Consider the following 25,252-nt stretch of genomic DNA (forward strand, 5'->3'; position numbering starts at 1 on the left):
CTCATGTTAGATCTCTAGGATTGATCATTTCTTATTTTGTCTCTCTTTTTGCTGTACTTTGGGAAATTTCCTCAACTGCATCTTCTAGCCCTTCTATTGAGTGTTGATTATTTCTGGGATCATGTTTTTAATTTGTAAGAACTGTTTTCTGTTTTGTTTTGTTCTCTGTATATTGCTTTTTTTTTTATCATTTGTGGATAGAGTCTCATATTTCTGATATTAATGACAGTTTTTTTAAAAAGGTTTCCTTCTCTTATATAGATTCTTTTTCTCCAAGTTGATGTTTTGTTCCTTCCGTTTGTCTTCTATGCTAGAGGCTTTTTTTTAGAGGGCTGGACATCCTTTGCTATCCACTCATGATTACGGGTTGGGACTAAGGAGCTGACCTGAGCATGTCGGTGGGCCATTTACTGGGGGAACCTCTGATGTCACTGTCTGTCTTTAGGTCTTTCCTCTTTGACTGGTCAGATTCACAGAAGGAAGGAGAAAAAAAGAGGCTTCTAATCTACAGCTTGAAGAGTAAGGGTCTGGCTGCTAGGTGTGTGTGTGGGGAGGGGGCAGAGTTTGACTTACTCTCTATTCAGTATTCACACTTCATATAACCACCAGTTCCTTGTGTTTAAGTAGGTTACCTTGGTCTTCAATTGTGTTTAGTTTCTTCCATCCCAGAGACCCTCTGGTGTACATTCTCTTTAGACAATAAACTTCAGCTCTGCTGAGTTGGGGAGAGGTGCTCGCTCAAGGATGTGAGGTAGGGAGAGAATTTAGGGATCCAATTGCTTCTTTTTAAAAATATTTATTTATTTATTTTTGGCTGCGTTGGGTCTTCGTTGCTGCATGCAGGCTTCCTCTGGTTGTGGCGAACGGGGGCTACTCTTCATTTCGGTCGCTTCTCTTGCTGCAGAGCACGGGCTCTAGGCACATGGGCTCAGTAGTTGTGGCTCACGGGCTCTAGAGCGCAGGCTCAGTAGTTGTAGCGCACGGGCTTAGTTGCTTCGTGGCATGTGGGATCTTCCCGGACCAGGGCTCTAACCTGTGTCCCCTGCATTGGCAGGAGGATTCTTAACCACTGCGCCACCAGGGAAGTCCCCCAATTGCTTCTTTTTTTTTTTTTTTTTTTTTTTTTTTTTTTTTTTTTTCTCCCCGTTTCCTTAAATTAATTCCAGAGTTCCTCCAGATTTCTCGTTGCTAAGCTATAAAATTCCAATTTCTCAGCACCCATGCTGATTGGCAGGGAGGCTCCGGGCAGTTCCAATCAGAAGCAGGCCTCTCCCGTTGCAGAGCACAGGCTACGGACGCGCAGGCTCAGCGGCCGTGGCTCACGGGACCAGCCGCTCCGCGGCATGTGGGATCTTCCCGGACCGGGGTACGAACCCGCGTCCCCTGCATCAGCAGGCGGACTCTCAACCACTGCGCCACCAGGGAGGCCCCCGCAATTGCTTCTTAAACAGCTTTCAACCAATCCCTCTTTTTAAAAGTTCCTATTTGTACCCCCCAGCCTCCCACCCCCGCAGTTCCAGAGCTAACAGTGCTGCCAATTCCATGCCTTTTGAGAATTCTGAGATGCACATCATTGTTTCTCAGCTTTCCTCACTGCTGGCCTGGGATTTGACTTTGTTTGATCTGCCAAGTCAATGGCTACTTGTCTTTTGGTTTTCAAGCTTCCAGAATTATATTATTGTGTGTCTTCTTGCTTATTGTCCCTTTCTTCTTGTCTTAAAAAAAATCTTTTACTGTAGTTTGGTAGCATTTCAAGTGTGCGTGATTTAGATGCTTGTGTTCACTTTTGTGGTCTTAACCTAGAAACTTTCTTCTACTTTTTCATGGCTGTTGTCTTCTCATTTTTTATGTCTTAACTTAAATATAATCTCTTCTGAGAGGCTTTCCTTATCCTTTGCTTTATTCTCTGTTTTAGTTCCCATATCTTTATAGACCTTTAAAGCAATTTTATTTTGTCCTTTCCATTCATCTTTCACACTTTATCATAAGCAACATGAGATCAAGGGCTGCAGCTCTCTCATGCATTGTTATATCCCTAGTGTTCGGCACATAGTTGACCTTCAGTAAATATTTGCTGAATGAGTGAAAGTACAAATTACATGTAGGCCTGAATTTTTAAACTTGATAGCAATGCCTTCAGTTTTTTCATATGTAGAAAAAGAAGGGCAGGGGAATAAAATAGCTCCTACCTCATTGGATTGTTGTGAGGCGTACAAGGATTAAAAGGGTAAAGTGCTTAGAGCATTGCTTTGCACATGGTAAATACTAAGGAGATGTTATTTTTTTTAAGAGTCTTAAAAAAAGAGTCTCTAAAGAATTATCATTTTATATTTAACTGGTGTTCAGTTTTAATCAGGTTAGAGAAAATGTTGTGTGATGGACTGAATTGTTTTTGAGTATTGTGTAGTATGTTCTGAGTCACAGCACATCTGAATTTTAGCTCCAGGTTGATCAGGTTGATCATGAATCTCAATTTGGACTGTAGCACTGTCATGGTAGAGAGCGTACTTTATCAGGAAAACAGGATCCCAGATATTTTTGCGTTTGTCCATGTAAACAGACACCTAAATTTCAGGACAGTGCTGTCTGTAAGTCAGGTTCTTATTTAGGCAGTTGCACGATATCTGCATATTCTTAAGGAGTATAATTTATTTTCGGTACAATCATTTTCTTTTGAGATGGAACCACACTGTTTGGATAGATGGTTGATAATTCAGATATGTCTTGGGTATTGCACTTAGATGTAGAAACTTTATTAAAGAATGATTCATACTCATCAACCTTGGCATGTCTCTGAAATTTCTACCAAATATCTCCTCAGTTCCTCAAAAACCTATGCTTATAGACAGCTCAGTACAGTTTAGCAATGAGAGTTAAAATATTCTCAAGTTTTCTTCTGCTAAAGCTGTATGTCTAGATTTATACTTCCTTGAACAAATCAGTAATACTCTTGTTCCCCCCGTCCTTGCAGTTCCAAGTACAGTATTCAGAGGTCTCATCACATCAGAAAGAAAGTACAAGCTTGTAAGTAACTCTTCAGATGGGATGTGAGGTACTTACATTTTGGCCTCTTAGATTCTTCAATTTCAAAATCTTGATCTGAGGAAGCTGTCCAGTAAACTTCTGAAAACAAACTTCTATAACCTAACCTGATTGTATTAAAATAAAATAGAGATTCATATTCCATTTCAAATATTACTAATATCCAACAAACACTCAACTTGAAAAAGATTCACTGCCTTTATCACCTTCTCCATCACAATATGAAATGAATCTGACTTTCACAGTTCCTAGCACAAGCTCTCAGGACCATCAGTGCAATAGGAACCAAACAGGAATCTTCAGTTTTCACTTGAATAAATTGTTTTTCCCCCTTTCTTTATTTCCAGTGCCCCATTTCTGACAAATGAGGTTTTTCCACGTTAAGACGTTTTCCAGTTGGCAAGCGGTCAGGTCTCACTAATTCATGCGTGAAAACATTGGATGATTTTATGTATCTATGTGTTTTTAAAAATATGCTAAAAAAATGTATGGTGGGCCACAGTTTGTTCAATTGTTTCTCTTTATAGGTGACATGTAAGTGCTCTATCATTTACCTCCTGTGTGACCTTTGGCAAATTACTTAACCTCTCTAAGCCTTGGTTTTCTCATTGGTAATATGGCAATAATAATAATAATTATTATTATTAAAAAAGAACTATTATTTTTATGTTCACTGGCACAAAGTAAGCACTCAGAATTTAGAATTATTATTGTGTTTGTGACTCAGAGGATGAGGATTATGTCTTTTTTTATTGTTGATTTACCCATGCCTCAAGGCGCCTAGCACATAATGAGCGTTCAATCAACAATATCTGATGAATGAATAAGAACACTAGTATCTTTCCCTTCACCTTTGATGCTTAACTTTTGCTCAATGTCAAAAATTTCTTAGAACTCCTGACGTATTGTTTTTCACAAGTTAACTGTTCAAAAAATGTAACAAATAATGTATGTGGAAATGCTTGGAAAAATGTAAATGGCTATACAAGTGTGATTGATGATGATGATGATAATGACGATGATGATGGTGGTGTTGGAATCACTTGCCCAAGAATGGGAGTGTTCGCTGACCTCTCCTGTCTGCTGCAAGTGCCATATAAAGTTTGTCTCCTGGAAGTAAAACTCACTGAAGATTATATATGTAAGTATAAGAATATTTGGAAGAATTAACAATGAGATTTGTGACATGTGACATCTTTTTGCGTTTGAGGGGAGATTTCACTGTTTGGCTCTCTAAATACGTGTATCCTTTCCCGTCTCCCTTCATTTGTTACTTTTAGGAGGTTTCAGTTCAAGAGGATGACCTTCCTCAAAGATGGAGGATCATTCTTTCATCAAGGATTTGCAAAGAACTCTGGTTCCTCATTAGAACTCCCAAGCCATGTTTTGCTGCATTGTTCTCCCCATATCTCCATTTCTGAACATCTTTATTATTAGCTGTATTTATTCTTTAAAAAAGATGAGTTTCTGAATATAGAACTGGGTTTTAGTACCAAACGCAGTATTTATAGTGTGTGTGTGTGTGTGTGTGTGTGTGTGTGTGTGTGTGTGTAGGGGGTTATGCTTGATTTTGTTGATGAAAGATCACTGCTGTGTTTTCCTTACTCCACAGTCATTCCATTTCGAGGGACAGAGTATTGGACTGGAAAGGGGGAAGCAGAAGGATCTCACGTGTAACTGCTAATTTTAGTAGCAATTTTTTATCCACTATGTGCCAGTCATTGTGCTAAACAGTTTATATATGTAATATTTTAAATCCTTTAGCAACCCTGCGAGAGAGATATCATTATCCCTGTTTTATAGGTTAGGAAATTGAGGCTCAGAGCAGTGGAGGAGGCAGTTAGTTAGTAATTATATCAATAGCATATGGCAGTAAGGGCTATGATAGAGGGAAGCCCTGTGTGCTGTGAGAGTGCCAATGAGACCATTTAATGCAGCTTGTGGTAGGGAGGGTTAGTTGTCTACGGCGGGAGGGGGTATAGCTGAGATATGAAGAATTCTTAGGAGGTGGCCAGGCAGAGAAGTATGGGTTGTATTCCTGTAGAGACGTCGTGTCGGGGTTTTTGCAAGTCATTATGGCTGAAGTGTGGTACTTAGTGAAAAGACAGAAGATGAAGCTTGACAGATGAGCAGGGATCCATTCATGCTGGACTCTATATGCTAAGTTAATTATCTGGATTTCAACCAGCAGGAAAGGAGGAAGACTTGCATTTTGGAAAGATTACTCTGGATGTCATGTAAGAAAAGGATCAGAAGGGAATCAGTCTGGATGTGACAGCAATTATCTAGGAAAGAGATATGCAGACTTGAATTAAGGTGATGTAAAAGTAGATGGAGAAGAGAATAGATTTTAGAGACTCTTTCTAGATAGAACCAATTGGGCCAAGGAGTAGAATCTACTGGACACGACAAACACTTTGAGAGACACAAAAATAGTAAGTTAGGACAGATATGTAGGGTGATTAAGGCGTCTGATGCTCTAATCAAGAGAAGAAATGAGGGACTTCCCTGGCGGCACAGTGGTTAAGAATCTTCCTGCCAACGCAGGGGTTATGGGTTTGAGCCCTTGTCCAGGAAGATCCCACTTGCTGTGGAGTAACTAAGCCCGTGCGCCACAACTACTGAGCCTGCACTCTAGAACCTGTGAGCCACAGCTACTGAGCCCATGTGCCACAACTACTGAAGCCTGCACGCCTAGAGCCCGTGCTCCGCAACAAGAGAAGCCACTGCAATGAGAAGCCCGCGCAGCGCAACGAAGAGTAGCCCCTGCTTGCTGCAACTAGAGAAAGCCCGTGCACAGCAATGAAGACCCAAAGCAGCCAAAAATAAATTAATAAAAAAAGAAGTGAAAAAGGAACCAGGCATAATTCTTTAACCACTGAAGTGAATATTTATAGCAATCCAAATTTGTGAAGTATGTCCAAATACTCTGTGTTTATGTCTATCATTTCTCAATGAAAGGTTAAACTGAAAAGAAGATGAATAGTTTAAAAGGACACAATGACAGCAAATCCATAAAGTCTTAGACTTTATGGAGTGGAAGAGGAAACCAATAAAAAATAAGATGGATTTAAGATATATGCTTTCAAATCTACAATGTTGATAATCAACTTTTGCAAAGAATGTGGAGGAAGTATTATTTTAATTTCTCACTTGGCAAAAAAGGAACAGAACAAAACAAGCAAGCAAACAGACAAGCAAACAAGAACCCCTGAGGCTCACACATAGCTGTAGATGGAAACTCACTGCTTCCCAGAGTTCTCTGCAAGACATTGTGATGGGTCCACAACATTTACCCAGGATGTTTAGGGTCCAAGTCAGGAAAAGTACAATAAGTGGCCTATTCGAAGAAAAAAAAAAAAAAGAGTAAATACTGCAAAAAATAATGAAGAACCTATAAAAATGTTTGGAATATATAAAGTGAAATGATTATTTGGAGTTCTGTTGAATGAGAGATGAGGGGAAAATAAATCAGGAAAAGAGTTCTGGGTTAATTACATGTTGTAGAAACAAATTTTATCTGGAAATTACTTATTTGTGTAGATGATACTAGAATGTTAAAGAATTTATCTAGAGGACGTTAATAAGATGTAAGATAGCTGACATTTAAACTTTTAATTCCTTTCAACCCCTGTGTTAACGTGACCACCTGTTATGTGCCCAGCATTGTGACAAGATCTAAGGGCATTACAAATGATATATGAGTTCTGTCCTCAAAGATCTTAAAGTGTTGTTAGGGAGACTAGATTTGCAAACATGAAACTCATTTAGAACCGTCCAGAACAGTTTATTATCAGTGAAAAATTTATATAATTAAGTGGCAAAATTTTTGAGGCAGATAACGAGTGCTTTAAGTCTTCCGAAAGGGAGGCAGTGATAAGCGTCAGTTAGAAGGTTTCTTGAATGGTGTGACTCTTAAGGTGGGTCTTCAAGGACTAAAGGGAAAAGTGTGGGACTGGTGAAGTAAGCAAGTTACATTTTGTATTTCCTAAAAAAATAAACAGATTTAGTCTAATATTTCATCTGTTCACTCTAGGGTTACTTAATGAAATATTGGAAACAACCTAAATGTCAAACAACAGAATAGGGGAAATGTCAGTATTTCATGCTATATCATATTTAGTAATTAAATATTAGTAAACTAGTAAGAATCATTAAGGAGCAACGTGACCTGGTGGAGAAGCCTGGCTTGTAACCAGTTAACCTGTCAGGTCTACTACTTCCCAGCTTTGTGCCTTTGGGCAAGTCATTTACTCTTTCTGAGCTTTGGTTTATTCAGCTTAAGTGGAGATGATAATAACCACTTGGAAAAGTTCTTGTGAGGATTAAAAATAATGTATATGAAGACATCATGTATACAGAGTGCCTGATAAATAGTGGACATTCAGCAAACATTATTATTCATTATAAGTTATACATATACTATTGGTATGTAAAGAGATACTGTCTTTCTGAAGGGTGATGTCTCAGTTCTTCCCGAAAGCTTTAAAATGAGTATTTCCTGTATGACTCAGCAATTACACAATTAAAAATTTATTCTAAGGAAGAAAGATGGGTGCACATATTTAAAAGTATATTCTTTGCAGCATTGAATAGAATAGTAAAAATAACCCAAAAGTTCACAAATAGATGATTGGTAAATAAATTATGATTCACTTACATAAAGGACAATTATAAAGCTATTGAAATGATGATGTAGAAATATATTTCAGATATAGAAAGTGAGGAAAGCAGATTCTAAATCTGTATACAGTATAACTCCATTTTTGTAGATGTATGTTTATGAAGAGAAAATTTTCAGGAAGGATAATATACTACAAATGTTATCTGTGGTTGTCTCAGAATAGTGGGCCTTCAGGTAATTTTTATCTTCTTACCCGAATTTTTTACTTTTATGGTAATAAGCATAGATAATTAAAAATTTAAAAATAGGAATGGATTCCTAATTAAAATATTTAGAGACGTAGGAAAATGCTTAAGATTTAAAGGAAAACAAGTTATTAGTTTATTTTTGTTAAAGTATTTTTGTAGTTTTCTATCTGTGCCTAAAATGAATGACTGAATTTTGTTTCTGTGGCTCTTTCTCTCAAGATGTAGCAGTTTCCAAGATGGTAGGGATAGGATGAACAATGAAGAAGCAGGGAGCAGAGATTAGACTTGTGTTTGCCTGGATAAAAATCATCACTTTCTTAGACCCCCCCTTTCATGTTTTCTTCATTTTCATCACAGCTTTAACCTTTGGCTTCCTTGGCTATTTTCATAAAGAAGCAAAGTGTAACCCATTTAACCACTGCAGAAAGCCACTTTCTACCTCCCTCCTGCTCTTCCTTTCATTCTTACTAGGATCCAGCAAATTCAGCACCCACTAGTCACTAGTCAACGGGCATATACAGTGGTGAACAGGGGACATAATTCTTGGAGCCTACTGTCCACTTGGGAGAGATAGTCAACAATCACGCAAATAAGTATATAACTAAGAATTGTGCTAACTACTGTGAAAAAAAGGATAGGGTGTTGTGGGAGAGGAAAATGAGGGTGGAGGAGAGGGAATCAATTTAGACATAAGACTTCCATGGGGAAGTGACACTTAAAGTCAGCCTTGGGCTTCCCCGGTGGCGCAGTGGTTGAGAGTCCGCCTGCCGATGCAGGGGACGCGGGTTCGTGCCCCGGTCCGGGAAGATCCCACATGCCGCGGAGCGGCTGGGCCCGTGAGCCACGGCCGCTGAGCCTGCGCGTCCGGAGCCTGCGCTCCGCAACGGGAGAGGCCACAGCAGTGAGAGGCCCGCGTACCGCAAAAAAAAAAAAAAAAGTCAGCCTTGATGCATGAGAAGGGGTTAGACAGACAAAATATGCAAGGAAAAGCATAGTAGGAAGAGGGACAAGCACATATAAAGATTTTCAGGCAAAAAATAGCTTTGTGTGTTCAAAAAAACTGGGGCAAGAGCCAATGTGTCTGGCCTTTGTGGTATGATGGGTTGGAAGACAGGCAGGGACCTGGTTAAGGATTTTGGATTTTATTCTGAGGGCAATGGATAGCCACTGAGGGATTTGCATGAAACAGTTTATATTTTAAAAATATCTCTTTGTTTTCTCTGAGGAGAAAGAACTGGAGAGAGGCGAGAAATAAGCGGAAAGGTGGGTAAGGAGGCTTTTAGAATTGATCGGGAGATGATGGTGCCCAGTGATGACAGTGAAAATAAAGAACAGAAGACATTTGGAGGTGTATTTTGGTGGTAGCACTGACAGGACTGAGTGACAGATTGGATTAAGGAGTGGGGGAGAGGGAATAGGAGCTGTCGAGGACATTTTGCTGGGGTGACTTGGTGGATTACATGGATGGTGGTGAGGGAAGAGATAAGAGTTTAGTGTTGGACATGTTTGCTGCATAATATCTGTATGAGAAATTGAATAGATAAGGTCTGTTACTCAGAAGAGCGACCCATCCCCATCTGGGATGGAGATATACAGTTTTCTTTTCAGTGTAGTTTTCTTTTTAATTAATTAATTAGTTTGGCTGCGTCAGGTCTTAGTTGCGGCACGCGGGATCTTTGTTGCGGCATGCGGGCTCCAGAGCGCATGGGCTCAGTAGTTGTGGCACGCGGACTTAGTTGCCCCACGGCCTGTGGGATCTTATTTCCCCGACCAGGGATCGAATTCGCGTCCCCTGCATTGGAAGGAGGATTCTTAACCGCTGGACCACCAGGGAAGTCCCGAGATATACATTCAAGAGTAGTTGGTACAGATGGTGCTTCAAGCCCTTTGGATGGATGGAACTGTGGAGAGAGTATTGAGAGAGGAGCAGAGAATATGAGTCCTGAGGAATTCCAACATTTAAACTTTAAGTAATAAGGGAGGTGGCAAAGTGTGTTGAGAGGGATAGCTAGGGAGGTAGGAGGAATATGAAAAGAATGTGGTTGTCAGGGAAACCAATGAGAGAGTTTCAAGGAAGGAGGGATTGGAGGGATGGAATGTGCTGAAAGGTCTAGTAAAATGATGGCTGGGAAGTGCCTATTGGATTTGGCAACATAGAGACTCTAGACGATGGTGGAAAAAGCAGATTCTGAGCAGTGGTGCAGGTAGAAGCCAGGCTGGAGAGTGAGTAGAAGTAAGAATAGAAATGTTGGAGAGATGAGAGTGTGTACACAGCTCTTTATTATCTTGGCTCTGAAGAGAGGCCAATAGCTGGAAAGGATTGTCAAGTTGAGGGAAAGTTTTTTGTTTCCCTTTGACAAGGGAGATTCTAGAGTTTATTTGAATGGTTATGGAAATAATTTCCTAGGGAGGGAGAAATTAATGATGTAGGAGAGACAACTGATGGATGGAGGGCACTCGTGGTGGGACTGATGTTTGATATTTACTGTATGTTGAATATGTACTAGGTATATGCTAAGTTATTAGCACAGTGATTTATTATTCACAATAGCCCCATGAAGTTGGTATGGTTATCCCCATTTTACAGATGAGGAAACTGGGGTTGAGTAGAGAGAGAACCACATTCTTAGTCCAGAGCTTTTTGATTTCAGAGCTCAGACTCTTAGCTTTTACTTATACTCTTAGAGGACTTCCTCTAATGTGGTATTTTAGTCAGTTTGCCAGGGCTGCCATAACAAAGTATCACAGACAGAATGGCATATACAACAGAAATTAATTTTCTTGCTGTCCTGGAGGCCAGAAGTCCAAGACCAAGGTGTCAACAGATTTGATTTCTCCTGAGGACTGTCTCCTTGGCTTGCAGATGGCTGACTTTTTACTGTGTCCTCATATGGCCCTTTCTCTGTGCACATACCTCTCTGGTGTCTCTCCTGGGCTCTAATCTCCTCTTGTTTTAAAGACACCAGTCAGCCTGGATGAGGGCCCATTCTAAGGGCCTCATTTTAACTTAATCGCCTCTTTAAAGGCCTGATCTCCAAATACAGTCACATTTTGAGATTAGGACTTCAACATATGAATTTTGGGGGACAAAATTCAGTCCATAGCAGATGGCTTCTGTTTTCTTAAAGTATAAGGAAAAAAAACTGGCCGTAGGGGTAGTCTTGAAAAGTGTGGAGAAAGATGAAACAGTGATTGAAGAGGGTAGAAGAAGGAGCTTACTAGAGAAATGTGACCTTAGGGTCAGGTGAGATTGGAGATGATTTGTTTACATCCAGTCAACCCAATTGTCTGAGTTTCTGCAGCAATATTTAGGCGTATGGGTGGAGTAAAGTATTCCATATGAACTCTCTGCTGCCATGAGGCTGCTGTGTGTGCTCAAACAACCATCTCTTGTATGCAAAGTTGAAATGTAAATGAATTTCATTCACATCCTCAGCACAATTACAAATTACTGTATGTCAGGGACCTTTCTGGCTGTTCTTAAATAGTTGAAAACAGGAAAGTTAAATAAATCAGTGACTGCTAGGATTTTGTTGCACTCACCAATGAACAAATTAGCTTGAACATTTTTCCAGCCGGTTCTATAAAAAAAAATTGTTTTTAATGATTACTCACCACTATTTTTGTTCTTCTTTCTCTCCCCCTTTCTTTCTTCCTTTTTTCCCTATCTTCACTCATCAATTATTTATTGAACATCTACTAGATGTCTGGCACTAGGGATAAAAAGAGTCCACAATCTAGTGTGGGAGACAGGTATATATGCAAAAAACCCCGAAGTGATAGTGCTATTATTAAATTAATAATTCATGTGTTCATTTATCCTGCAAATGTATTGAGTGCCTGCTATTAAGTGCCAGGCAGTGTGTTAGGCTTGGGATAGAGACATGAATAAGGTATAGTTTTTGCCTTCAAGAAATTTACAACCTGGTAAAGAAAAATAAACAGGTAAGTAAACAAAGGCAATACATTGTAACATTTGTAAAATGTTAAAAGATCTCAAAGAAGGGAGTGACTCTGTGCTTTCCCTTGCATGTTTGGATACCCATTGAAAGGAGTCTTTGCTGCCTTTTAATGAAAGGAACTGTAAAAAGCACATTTGTTCATTTCACGTTTTCGAATGCTCACTCTCTTTTTGTAGTGACAGTTTTGTAGTTCTTGAATCACGAGCAAGCATTGAGTTGGGGGATCTATGACTTTTCTCCTCATTTGAGCTTATTGTCCAAAACCTACACTATCAACACCTTTTTAAGGTGGTAGAATGATTAATGGTATTCCTGAAATACTTGACAGAAACCTGCTGAATGTTAAAGCTTGAGAAAAGTCACAGTAACAAAGCATTATTGTGATGGCGGGTATGCAGAAAGCGTATGCTGGCCTAGCACGTATCTCAAATTCTTGGATCTCAGAACTATGTATTAATATAGGGGTTCCCTGTAATGTAATTTTTAAAAAGATGATGAATAGCAGATCAAAAACATGGAGAAGAAAGTGGATTTTTGTAGATGATGTAACTGAAACATTTTCAACTATCATCTACTTTTACCTTATCTCAGGAAAAAAATTATTTACAACCAAACACTTATTGGGGTTAATTGAGACAATGGATTTAAACTTGTTGCTTTCTTCAGAGGTGATGTGCTATATAAACTCAGGGTGTTATTATCTGCAATGTAGACTTATTTGTGTGGGAAAATGCTAACCATATTATGGAAACAGTGCAGATAGTAGAAGGGAAAAAAGGCAAACCTGATAAATGGTATACTTGAGATTTAGAATCTATAATTAACCTAATAACAGCTGAAAGCTGCTTTGATGTCATGCAGTGAACACCCACTATCTGTCTGCATACTGACTTCATTTCAGATGGTGTTCTAGAGTATATCATAGTGGAAAGAGCACTGGATGGGAGTCAGGGTTCATAAGTTCTAGTCTAGCTCGGCCGTTGACTACCTGTGTGCCTCATTTTCCCCACCTTTAAAATGAAATGGTCATGGGCAAATGTCTCTAAGGTCCTTCTAGTTCTGCTATCTCATCATTCTGTGATTCTACGTCCCATGCCTATCAAAAGCATTTTGACTTTCTTCAAGTTGCTTAAGCCAGCATTTCAGTTAGAATGCATCCAGGAGCTTGTTTCCATGGGCTGTTGGGAACAGCAAGGCCGTGCTTCTCCAGGACTTGATATGTCTTCTGTTAACTGCTGACAGTGAGCCATACCACCTAAAAGGCTCCTTTGGTAGCCTTAAAGATTGAAAGGACAAATGGACAGTGTTGAGAGCTCTGTGGAAGAGGAGACCTGAGAGACGTTGATCATCATGGCCCCTTGGGATTTGCAAAGAGGAATGACTAGAACTGGGCCATTCACTGCTGCCAGGTCAAAGGTCAGGTCAGGAATGTGGACAATGCTGGTGACTCCAGGTAGGTCTAGGAGGGTAAATAAGCCTATTTAGTCCCTCCTGAATCTTGAGAAGATCTGGGCAGCCAAGCTCAGAAAGCTATTAGGAAGTCTCCTAATTTATGAAATTACTTTGAAGAAAAATGTGACATTCATTTTTTGTAATTTGTTACCACACAGTCATTGCATTCTTACTTAATACTCACCAAGTTAATCTACTTTAACAATTCTCACAGTTCAAACATTCACTAAACACACTTTATGATCCCTTATTGCATTAAAAATCTGGTTTTGATTGTTGCTATTATGCAACGGATTCCCTATGTCTTAGGAGTTTTAGTGTTGTTGAAAGACCTTTTGAGTTTTCTCCAGTTTTAGTTAAGCACTATTAAATATAATTCTCTGGTGGCAGAGATATATATCTATTATTATTTTGCTAATAATAAGCTAACTTGGGGGTGATTATAGGATGATTTGGAGTACTGCCTTTCTTAGGGATAAAAAGTAACGGCTAATTTGTGACTAGGATATTAAGCCAGATAACTATAACTAATTTTGTGTGTGGAATACAATTATAAGTAAATTAAAGGCCTTTTATAATTGTTTCCATCATGGAATTCCAGTAAAAATTTACATATTTTCCTTAAAATACTGATTAACTTCCTGTATCTGATCATTAAAAAAAAATAACTGTATGCCTAATAAATATTACAAGATGATTCTTTTTTTTTTCTTTTTTTTTGCTTTTATCTAGTTGCTTCCAAGATCCGGTACTTACAGGAATATCATAACCGAGTTCTCCACAACATTTATCCTGTACCTTCAGGAACAGATATTGCAAACACCCTGAAATACTTTTCTCAGACCTTGTTAAGGTAAGCTTTAAAATATCCTGTCCTTTGAAAGAATTATTAGGTAGTTCTACTAAATTGATTGGGACCTAAATTTTTATCGAACTGAAAGTCTTGAAGGGCCTTATGTTTTCTAGTGCTCTGCCAGAAGAGTCTGGACTCAAGCTTTCTGGGTGTATATAGCAGATGAGATCAGAGGCCTAACTGATAAAAATGGCTATTGCCTGCTTTCCTCAGTTGAACGCCTTTTCAAGAGATTTATATAGTGATAAAAGTTATATGTTTGGCACTAATATAGAGTGGAATTAAAAGGAAAACCTACATTTGCTTAAAATTAAGAACAGGAAATACTTATGGTCTTAAAGAAAATCAGAATTACGAAGCATTTTAAGTTCATCAGTAGTATTTCCTATTTCTCGAAGCATAATTTATGATAATAACAATTATTTTTAATCCATGTAACACTTCAAGTGTTCAATATGCTTTACAATCGATATGGAGGACAACAAACAAAACCACGGCAACCCTTTTTATACTGTCTGCTTTGACTATAAGGTAGAGACAGGGAGGACCCATCTGCCTCAGAGTTCTCATTAGGAAAAAAAGGCAGACAAAGGTGAGCCTTTCAGGTAAAGACTCAATTGTCGGGGAAATAACATCGAAGAGGTGAGAGCACACTTCACTTTCCATTAAATTCTAAGGCTTGGTCTCTTCCATTATCCTCATCTCCTCACTCCAAATCTGATTTTAGAAACACGTTTCTTTCAGCTATATAACAGCAAAAGTTTTGTGAGATAGTCATTAGGGAAAGGACAACACCAGCTCAGAACAACTGTAGTGGCACTGGAGTTCCCAGCAGTCTAAGGCTTTGCCCTGGGCGGACTGAATGCCTTGTAGAAAGAAGCCTCACTAGATCAAGTCAGCTCCTAGTCTTCAGTGCCACTATCTCTGTGTTCTTATTCTTTGGAATGTCTCTTCTTCTTTAGAACCCTTAGTGTCCTTGTTCTATGTTAAAGGGATTCTGTTTATCAGATTCATAGATTTCATACTTACATAGTAAGTTTAGGACCTTGTTATAGGACATTTCTCTTTTCCAATGGCAGTGGAATAATTAGCTCAGTTTTCACAGTAATAATCAGATAAGGCACCAAGGCATCCGATTCTGTCCTCTTGAATTCTCCTTTTGTCTTTGAGGTCAGGGTTCTCAGCGGGAAACACTTTCCTTTATCACAAATTCTGAAAGCTCTCTAAGTGAGAGACACTTTTCAGTAGGAAGCAAATTCCGAATTCCATTTGCAAAGAAACTGTGACATTCTAGTTGGCACTTTGAAACTTGCTGCTTAGGTCTTAGTCATGGTGCCAAAAAATTAAGAAATTGGGGATATTGAAGTCATGTTTGCAAGACATGAGGATTCCATTTTCTTGAGCAATGAATCATTAGAATATGATCGTGGGTGACAGCATTTTAGTGGTAAAACTAGTGTTAAAATAGTTTATTCAAGTGCTGTTGGGAAAGACTCTATGCAATTGAGTCCATTTTCAAAGGGAGACAATATCAACAGCCACAACGAATGGTAGTACTAACCAATAGCTATTATTATCAGAGCAATATTATATTATAATACGTAATAGAAATGATATGTCAAGCACTTTTCTAAGCACTTTACATGTGTCATCTCATTTAGCCCCTCATATTAATTCTATTAAATAAGTATACTATTATACCCATTTTATATATAATGAAATTAAAGCGCAGAGTGGTTAAATTGCTCAAAGTTACATATCTGGTGAGCGTTGGAACCAGAATTCCACCCTGGGAGTCCTAATCCACAGCACACGCTCTGAGCAGTTAGGCTATGCTGCTTCTCCTTACTATTGCTGCTTATCATAACCCAGGGGCACTTAGTAAAAACTTGGTTTGGCCTTTGGGAATGCTGGCATCCATTATGAGTCCATAGAGTATAATTTTGGCTCTCTTTGAGATCTAGGGAGGAAAGGAAGGGCTTGGCGCAAAGATTTACCATCTTTTTTTTTTTTTTTTTGGCCGCGCTGCCTGGCTTGTGGGATCTTAGTTCCCTGACTAGGGATTGAACCCATGCCCCCTGCAGTGGGAGTGTGGAGTCTTAACCCCTGGACCGCCAGGGAAGTCCCCATCCTTTTGAAAGTTAAATTGAGCTATACCTGAGGTGATGTGGACAGTGTTTCAATTCCCAGATGTTTTAGCACTATCTCCCACTCAGCAATTCGTTGTGGCTAGTAGGTCAGAGGAGAGTTGACAGCCTATAGGGCACACGCACATCAAGTGGGAGGAAGAAAGAAGACACTGAGGAATGTAACAAGTCCCTGGTTGGACTTTAATACTCACAGGTTCAACTCTTGGGCTGAACCCAATGCATTTTCTTTCTTCTCTTTGCCTACCTCAGTTTTAAAAAAGTTTTCGTCTCTTTTGTTTACTTTCCAATAATTCCAGTAATACAGAACTTACAACTATTGTCCTGTGTATTAGACCAAGTCATGGTCATTTTCATCATTCTCACTGTTGGTTTATACATCTGTAATAATCATATTTATAATTCTTCATTTTACTTATGCTGTTAGAAAGTTCAAGACAAATAAGATGGTCTAAGTATTTGGTGTCCAAGATTCTTTGACAGTAATGCTTTCTACTTACAAACAAGATGGTTTCCTTTGCATTTTATATAATTTATTATATACATTCAGAAGCACTTCTTGCTTTCAGAATTCAGGCTCTTGGAAAGAAACAAGAAAGCATTAAATTCTCACAGAGTAACCCTCTGTCTTTCTCTTTGGGTATTCTCAATGAAGTTAAAATTATTTTGCTTAAAATATGCAACTTGAAGTTCCAGCAGCATCATTTAAGTCACAATTGCATTTTTAGAGTAATAGTCCTTTGGTATTCATGCATGCACGTAACTCTCTCTGATTTCAGTAGAGGTTTGTACATATTTTCAAAGGCAGAGATTAGGGTAGGTGTTTAGCTTCAATTAATTTAATCCATAGGAGAGGAGAGATTATTTGCAGAGAAAGATAGAGACCATAATTGACTATATCAGCAGTTGAACAGTCCACATAGGTCCACTTAGTTTATTATTGGACTCAGAGTTCATGGAGGTTCCCCAAACTCTAGGTGAGCATAAGGCAAGTCCTCTGTGTTACTCAGCTTGCTAGCCCTTGAGTCTAGAGCAATATTCTGTCCTTAGGAGGGGATCAGTAAGTATTTGTTGAATTGAATTGACTTGAGTCCAAATTTCATCCATCACAGGAACTCTTCTAGAGCATTTACTTAATCTAGCAGTGACCGAGGGTCCTGGGTAAGATTTTGTATGAGTGCTGAGGTGTCCTCATTTTAACTTAGTAGGGTCTAAGTGTGGCAATGGACACACAGTTTATACACAACTTCAGAGTTTAGTTTTTTGTTTGCTTTTAGCATTAAAAGTGACTATGAAGATCATCTAGTTTAATCTCCCGTCATGGCTGCAGAGGAATCTGTCCATTTTATATTAGAAGCGTTCTTGGGCCATATTTTAAACATCTAAGGTCTTCTATAGGGATCTTGCCTTTTATCTGGGAGAACATTTAAAGGCTTTCTTCTAGTCTTCGTATTTCAAACATTCTTTTGGAATTCCTTCCCCCAGATCACTCTTCTGGTGCCATTCTGACTGCTAGCACATACAATCTTTTTAAAAAAGTCATTGAGTTTGGGGAAAGCTACTTGCTGCCAACTCATTAGTAAATCTTTAATATGTTTTTAAAAGGGATTCTAGTTTCAGTTCGATCATCTTAATTGAATTCTAATTTCTAATGGCTTAGGAACAAAATACAGACCTTCAAATGACTGATTTATTGTCCACAGAGTAGCTCTAGAGCATAGCATAATCAAGTAAATTTTATGAAGTGCATAGATCTAATTCAAATGTCAAAGTTCATAATCTTATAGAAAGTTTATTTGACACATTAATTTTCTGTGCTATAGATACCTCAGGGCGACTCCTCATCTTTCCCCACACCCACAGTGTTCCTCTTCTCTTGGTTTCCCTTGATGTTGGAAGTAAATGCTTGTTAAAGAGGATCTCAGGAGTGAAGAGGGAAGGTGAAGAGTTGTCTGCTGGGTCAAACTCTTCTGAGCAGGGCATTCTTAATATTCTCTTTGGTTGGGTGTACAGACCTCTGGGAAAGAATCTCAGATGGGGGAGATGGTTTTATCATTCCCAAGTTAGACAGTTTGGTTGGGGAAATAAGTTTCCTTTTTTTAATGAATAAACTTCACAAAACATCATGAAATCACAATGCATTGTACATTTATTCATGAGCCCTTCTTAAGTTTTTGCACAAATGAAAACATTTCCTTACATTGAAACATGAATGGTAATTTAAAACTGGTTTCATGGATTATTCATCTTCAGCCATTTTTTCTCAACCTCACCTACTTATTAAATCTAAAAGCAGTGAGAAAGAAGTTTACTGTTTCAGTGCTGACGTTTTTTCTTCCCTACGTATATGAAGTTGGTGCTGCTATCATTTGGAAACCCTGCATATACAGGAAGGGAAAAATACCAATGTAGAGCCTCCAAAGTTGATTTCACTAATGTTTGTTAAATTATATCAAACTTTGGAAAAATACTACTGTGTATTTGAAAAGAATAATGTGCTATATTTCCCCCACCAAGGAAAAGTTTGATGAGAGCAATGTACTTAATTTAGAGAAAAGCATTAATGTATGCTCTACAACTAATTTTATTCTCTAAGGCAAAGTATTGTTTTTCCGTGCCATTTCTATAAGAGCCACATGTTGCAATTTTGGAAGGATGCTGGTAGTAGGGTAATTTAGGGCTGAAGTTTGGGAAATAATATTTCTGACTTACATCCATTGTGATTTTAAGGGAATTTTCAGTGGGATAAAATCCTACAGGTTTAAAACAGATTTTTGGTGAGTGGGTTTATCAAGAATATAACATTTAAAGGGGGTACTTTTAGGAGTAATTGAGTTATATGAGGAAAGTGTAAAGTCTGATGGAAAATCTGATGGTATTTATAATCGATGTAGGCAGGCAGGGGTAACTGGAGTGTTGATATTATCCCATTGTAAAGTATAAACTTACAAAGTTAAATACATCACACACAAAAAAGGTAAATTAAATCCCTTTAAAAATAAAAAAGTTACACTAAATCTTAAGTTATTTATTGCTAAGAAGTATTATATAACTATTCTGAAGTTATTTTTATTATTATTAATTGTTTTTCCCTGGACATTGGGTAACAGAAGACAAAGGAAATCGAGGTAAATTAGGCACATGGAAAATAAAAAGCATGTAGTCATTTTTCTTACATTGTAACATATTTTGCACTAAGAGTAAATAAAAATAAATGTAAATTTGAAATAGCAAGCATGCTTGACACTAACCAGTTCTTCACACCACTGTAAAATTGTAAATGTAATATCATTAACTAAGAACTTAGTAATGTTTGATGCACATAGAATAAGTGTAAGATAAGATTATTTCTATGTAATGAAACATTTTAAAATTGTTATCTATTTTGATTAACATCGAAGTGTACTATATAAAGCACTTTGTAAGTGCAGCAGATATTACCAGTATAATGTATAGATATTACCATTATAATGTCTTAATGATTAAATAGTATAACCTAATTAAAAAAAGCTAAACATTTGGCTAAGCAGTCATTTCTTCTATTTTTAAATTAGCAACTTTTCTGCTTTATTGCTTTTACTAAAAGGTTTTTATTTAAAAATTAGTGCTAAAAGAAAGCCAATTTATTTTTAAGAATTTCTTTTTACTTCCATTAAAAATTTTTTAACTTTGTAAATTATCTTTCCTTTAGTTTTTAGTGAGTTTTGTTGAATAATAACGTAAGTAGCAGCAGTAATATATATATGAGATCTTATTGTATGACGTGCAGCCATATGACAGATACTGCTTGCCTAGTCTTTAGAATTTTGAAGGTAACTATTTAATAAATCTGTTTGTATTCATAAAATAAAATGTTTCCTCCCCAACATGCAAAATTTAAAAAACACACATAAATAACCATTATCATTAGTTCACAAACATATGCTATGGACCATCTAATCTATATTATTTTATAGCTTTTCCAATGTAGTTTAGCTAACATTTTAGAAATATGTATTATTTCTAAATTCATATGCCTGTTTAAACTTCATTATCTCAAATGATACTGACAGAATGTCATGAAACAGTATCATAATATACATATAGACATTATTTTGATGCAATAAACATGTGATTTTTAAGACTTTCTTAATAAACACACATGTTTATTCTTTGCTAAAACATGTTTCTGCAAGTGCCATACCTATATTTTGCAAGTTTTTCTTTACCTGATTAAGACAGTCTTGCTGAAAACTTCCTTTGCTTTGAAAGCTCCTTTTAATTAGCAATGAAAGCTCCAACTCATTAGACAAAGCCATCATTCTTCCTTTCCGGAAACGTCGCCTTCATCAAATCAATAAACTGTAAAACATGGGTTTGGCACTGAAACATGCATTTTTATATTTTTGCTCCTTACTAGCCAGATAACACATGAGATGCAATGCAACTTCCACAAAATAAGCCTTACGTTATTGGTATCTCTGCGCATGAAGCTATGCGACCCGTACTAGATTTGCAGATGCTGCTGGTGTGGCAATTGCATCTTATGTGGGATGTATCTGGTGTTTTATTATTTGTTTTAGAGTGTCATTTCAATGTAATGTGCTGTTCTTTGTGTCTTTGTTGTCTCTTTTTTTTCTTTGTCCCCCCAACAGCATTTTGTCCCGCACAGGGAAGAAGGAAAACCAAGATGCCTCCAATTTGACAGTGCCCATGACCATGTGTCTTTTTCCTGTGCCATTCCCACTCACCCCATCTCTAAGACCGCAGGTCAGTTCCATCAACCCTACTGTTACTCGCTCCCTCCTTTACAGCGTCCTGCGAGATGCTCCCTCTGAACGTGGCCTGCAAAGTCGTGATGCTCACTTGTCAGACTACCCTTCTTTGGACTATCAAGGCCTCTACGTGACTTTGGTGACTCTCCTGGATCTAGTTCCTTTACTACAGCATGGCCAACATGGTGAGCATTTAATCAAAACTTTTGGAAATGTACATGTATGTTTATAGATGCTAGAGACTGTTGTTTTTATTATAATAAATTGCTTGAAAGGTCTTTGTGTGGCTAAAACCTTTCTTACACTGAAACTTAATTATGGTGTTTCCCTTATTATTATTTTTTGCTGTTTTATGGCCAGAGGGATGTTACCCAAGTGGGTCCCCCCATGGGTGGGGGGAATGGGCTCGAGAAAGGAGGAAGACTATAAAAGGAACTTACCTTTTCTCCCCTGATCTGCTTCTCAGGGAGACTCTGGTTGAAATTACGATTTGGGGGTTAAGTTTTAAAAACTTGCCCCCAGAAAATGTATGAGGTGGAGCTTAAAGGGCACGTCATATCCACTGACTAATTCTTTGATTTTTGGGAGCAAATCACAGAATCTCTCTGGGACTCATTTTTCCTGTCTTTAAACCCAGGAGGTTAGATAATAAGAAATCTCTAAGAACTCTTCCAAATTTAACAAACAATCAATAGTTATTAGAAAATACTGACCAAGTGGTATAGTGTATAGTGGTGCTATATGCCATATATAGTATATGCATGCCGTGTATGGTATACACTAAATAGTCTTAGTGGTGCTTTAGGACAGAAGCCTAAGAGCATGCTTCTTTTCTTAACTCTTCCTCTTTCTACTGTGTGTCTTTAGTAAATTTCATTATCTTGCATGCTTACCAAATTCTTCTAACCCATAAAAAGGAGCACAATAATATCTACTGCTTAAGTATTCAGTATTATACTTGGGAGAATCAAATGAAAAATCATACAGTAAGAAAAATGACTTTTGCAGCAAATGAGCTTTTAATACACTAGTTGTCTTAACTTTAAAGCACTGATAATTTGGTCCATGGAGGTATGATAACCAAAGTTTCACTGTCCAAAAAACTGGAATTTCAGAAATGGGTGGGTGGTGGAGGTTATTTTGTCTTTTAATTATGGCTAACTTTCCTAAGAGAATGCTTAATGGTTTATTTAGTAGATGTGTTCTGAACTTAAAAAAAAAAATCTTCTTTTATAAAAATGATGAAATAATGATTATTAATTTGTTTTTTCTTATATTTACAATTCTGTATAACAGTGAATATAAAAAAATGTAGAAACTTGTGAGTTTGCTTATTGTACAATTTTGTAGCTGTTTGAGTCTAGCCACTTTTATTGTGATCCTATCCCAGCTCAGAACTTAAAGGAGATGACTCTTTGAATGTAATATTCCTGGAGCTTGCCATGTTGGTGAACTTGTCAATGCTTTTCCTTTGTGACTACCTGCCTGGTCTTGGGATGGGCCACTGAGTTAGGGCCCCTTGATTAAGATAAAAGCATTCACTTTGGTATCTCACAGCCCATTTAACTGCAGTTAATGTGTAAATTGTAACAGTTTCAGGGGGAATTATTTGTATTTTTGCTCTTTTACCCACAGCTATTTTGTGACCTTCCTCTTTACTGTTATCTATAGGCTGTGTTCTTGTTCTGCATAACAGATCTTAGAAGATAGGAAAAACTCACTAGACCATCCCTTAGAGGTTAAAAACCAATACAACCCTGTTTTGATCTGAATGACATCAGACTTTCCGAGGGAGGGAGTTTGGAACGTGGAATTCTGGTTCCCAAGCTGGAACTTCTAAATAAGAATGACTGAGGGGTGGGTCCTGAGGATCTGAATTTTTAACTAGCTCTCTGGGTGATTCTTCTGTACACCAAGTTTGAGAACCACTGCACTTGCACTGTACCCAGCAGAGCTGCATTTTTTTTTTTTTTTTTTTTTGCGGTATGCGGGCCTCTCACTCTTACGGCCTCTCCCGTTGCAGAGCACAGGCTCCGTCCGGATGCGCAGGCTCAGCGGCCATGGCTCATGGCCCCAGTCGCTCTGTGGCATGTGGGATCTTCCCGGACCGGGGCACAAACCCATGTCCCCTGCATCGGCAGGCGGACTCAACCACTGCGCTACCAGGGAAGCCCCAGAGCTGCATTTTTGTTGCAGTTCAGCTACTAACTCTCAGGTGATCTTGGGCAATCACTTCCCTTCTCTGGGCCTCAGTCTCCTCATTTGAAAAATATTCCAGGGGGGCTTCAGGTTCCTTTCAGTGCCAATGTTCTGTAACTAGGCTAAAAGGCAGCTGAGGTGTCTTATGTGCACAGGCTCAGTCAGTTCTTAGGAATACACTTGTGAATTTTCGATTTTATCAATTTGAGCCCAAGGTTGACTGGCCCTCACTCCCCAGTGGGCAGTGTGGCCACATCCTCTCTGCTGTCAGTTGATGTGCTTGTTGAGGTGGCATATTAATTCTAATGATAATCAGAATTAACATTAGGCATCAAAATAGCACAAAGAAGGTGCATCTGCGACAAGACAAACAAGTCTAATAATTTTCTTTTATAATGGATACGAAAATGAGAAAAAGTCTTCATTGTCAAGTCTTGGCTGATTACCTGTATATCAGGAGATCCAGAAACATCAAAATATATATTCAGTGTAATGGGATTTAGTTTACATGCATTCTAAAGCTAAATCGTTATGATTTTTTGAATGTCCTCTATTTTTACTCCTTGTGCAGGTAATAATAATAGTAACAATATTAATATTCATCATAATATCTAATATTTGTGGAACACACATTAGGTGCTATGTTAAGCACTTTATGTTTTTCTCATTTAAACCTCCTAACAATCCTTCTAATGAAGTGAGGTAGGTACTGTTCCTATCACTTAAAAATGTTGATAGAAAGATTATTATTAGGTGGCACGTCCTTCTGTGATAATTGATAACTAAGTGCGCAGGGTCATGCAGTATCAGTTTACGGCTTCCTTTCTTTGGTGCGTGCCGAATCTGCCGCTGTGCTGGAAGACGCAAATTACTTCATTGCCCAGGACTCCAGATGTAGGAAGATTGTTCGGTCGATGGAGCAGAAACAGCATGGTTTTATTTCCAGTCTTGCCCTTGACTTTTCTAAAAATTCCCGTGAGAAAATAATTTAACATCGCTGTGCCACAGTGATCTTGTGTAAAATGTAACAGAGGTAAGAATGCTGGAAGGATTTCAAGATTCATTAATCACTTGGAAAGTGCTTTTAATTTATGAAATCAGGGAGTAATATGAATACCAAGTACTACTGAAGATGGATAAGGTGTTGAGGAAAAGCTCACATCATAGATATGGTTGTGACCCTCGAACAGCTTGTGGGGTTAGGGGCACTGAGCCCCCATACAGTTGAAAATCTGCAATCTCTGCTGCTCTCTCTGCCTCAAAAACAAAGGAATTGATAAATGACTCACCTAAGGGCAGGGAGCTGAAACAGTTTGGATAGAATCAGGACTCAAACCCTAGTTCTTTGGGTTCCACTTATTGTGATCTCTAATTGAACACAAACTTTTCCCCACACTTAGTTGATTTAAAGATCTGTAAAATGAAGATACAGGTACTGTATTTATTGAAAAAATCCATGTACAAGTGGACCCACACAGTTCAAACCTGTGTTGTTCACGAATCAACTGTATATTTCTTTTTTGTTGTTGTTGCGGTACGCGGGCCTCTCCCGCTGCAGAGCACAGGCTCCGGACGCGCAGGCTCAGCGGCCATGCCTCACGGGCCCAGCCGCTCCGCGGCATGTGGAATTTTCCCGGACCGGGGCCCGAACCCATGTCCCCTGCATCGGCAGGCGGACTCTAAACCACTGTGCCACCATGGAAGCCCTGTATATCTCTTAATGCAATCATTCATCAAAGACTGTGTACGCACTTTACAGAACTCTTGATAGGAAAGGAGTGATGGTTGCTTATAATTTAAACCAGTTCATAAAAACTTAAAATGTAAAATTAGCATTTTTTGTTAAATGGCAGAATATTCAGTGACTGATTACTTCATTTTGTTTTGTAGATCTTGGACAGTCAATATTTTATACAACTACGTGTTTGCTCCCCTTTCTCAGTGATGATATTCTGAGTACTTTGCCCTACA

The 25,252-nt window shown here is 38.3% G+C and overlaps 1 protein-coding gene across 1 annotated transcript in view; it reads left to right on the forward strand.

Moving 5' to 3' along the window:
* Window positions 1–392: 392 nt before the first annotated feature.
* Window positions 393–25,252, forward strand: part of UNC79 (unc-79 subunit of NALCN channel complex) — a gene marked incomplete at its 3' end in the record, with an annotated part of 146,213 nt that continues 121,353 nt past the window's right edge. Inside the window, exons 1-5 of the mRNA XM_007454732.1 lie at window positions 393–519; window positions 3,935–4,183; window positions 14,061–14,181; window positions 21,122–21,267; window positions 25,172–25,252. The exon at window positions 25,172–25,252 is cut by the window's right edge and continues 90 nt beyond it. Coding sequence (XP_007454794.1) covers window positions 393–519; window positions 3,935–4,183; window positions 14,061–14,181; window positions 21,122–21,267; window positions 25,172–25,252 — 724 coding nt within the window. The remainder of the gene's footprint in view (window positions 520–3,934; window positions 4,184–14,060; window positions 14,182–21,121; window positions 21,268–25,171) is intronic.

The sequence above is a fragment of the Lipotes vexillifer genome, unplaced genomic scaffold, assembly GCF_000442215.2.
Source record: "Lipotes vexillifer unplaced genomic scaffold, Lipotes_vexillifer_v1.1 scaffold1126, whole genome shotgun sequence".
Taxonomy (NCBI): domain Eukaryota; kingdom Metazoa; phylum Chordata; class Mammalia; order Artiodactyla; family Lipotidae; genus Lipotes; species Lipotes vexillifer.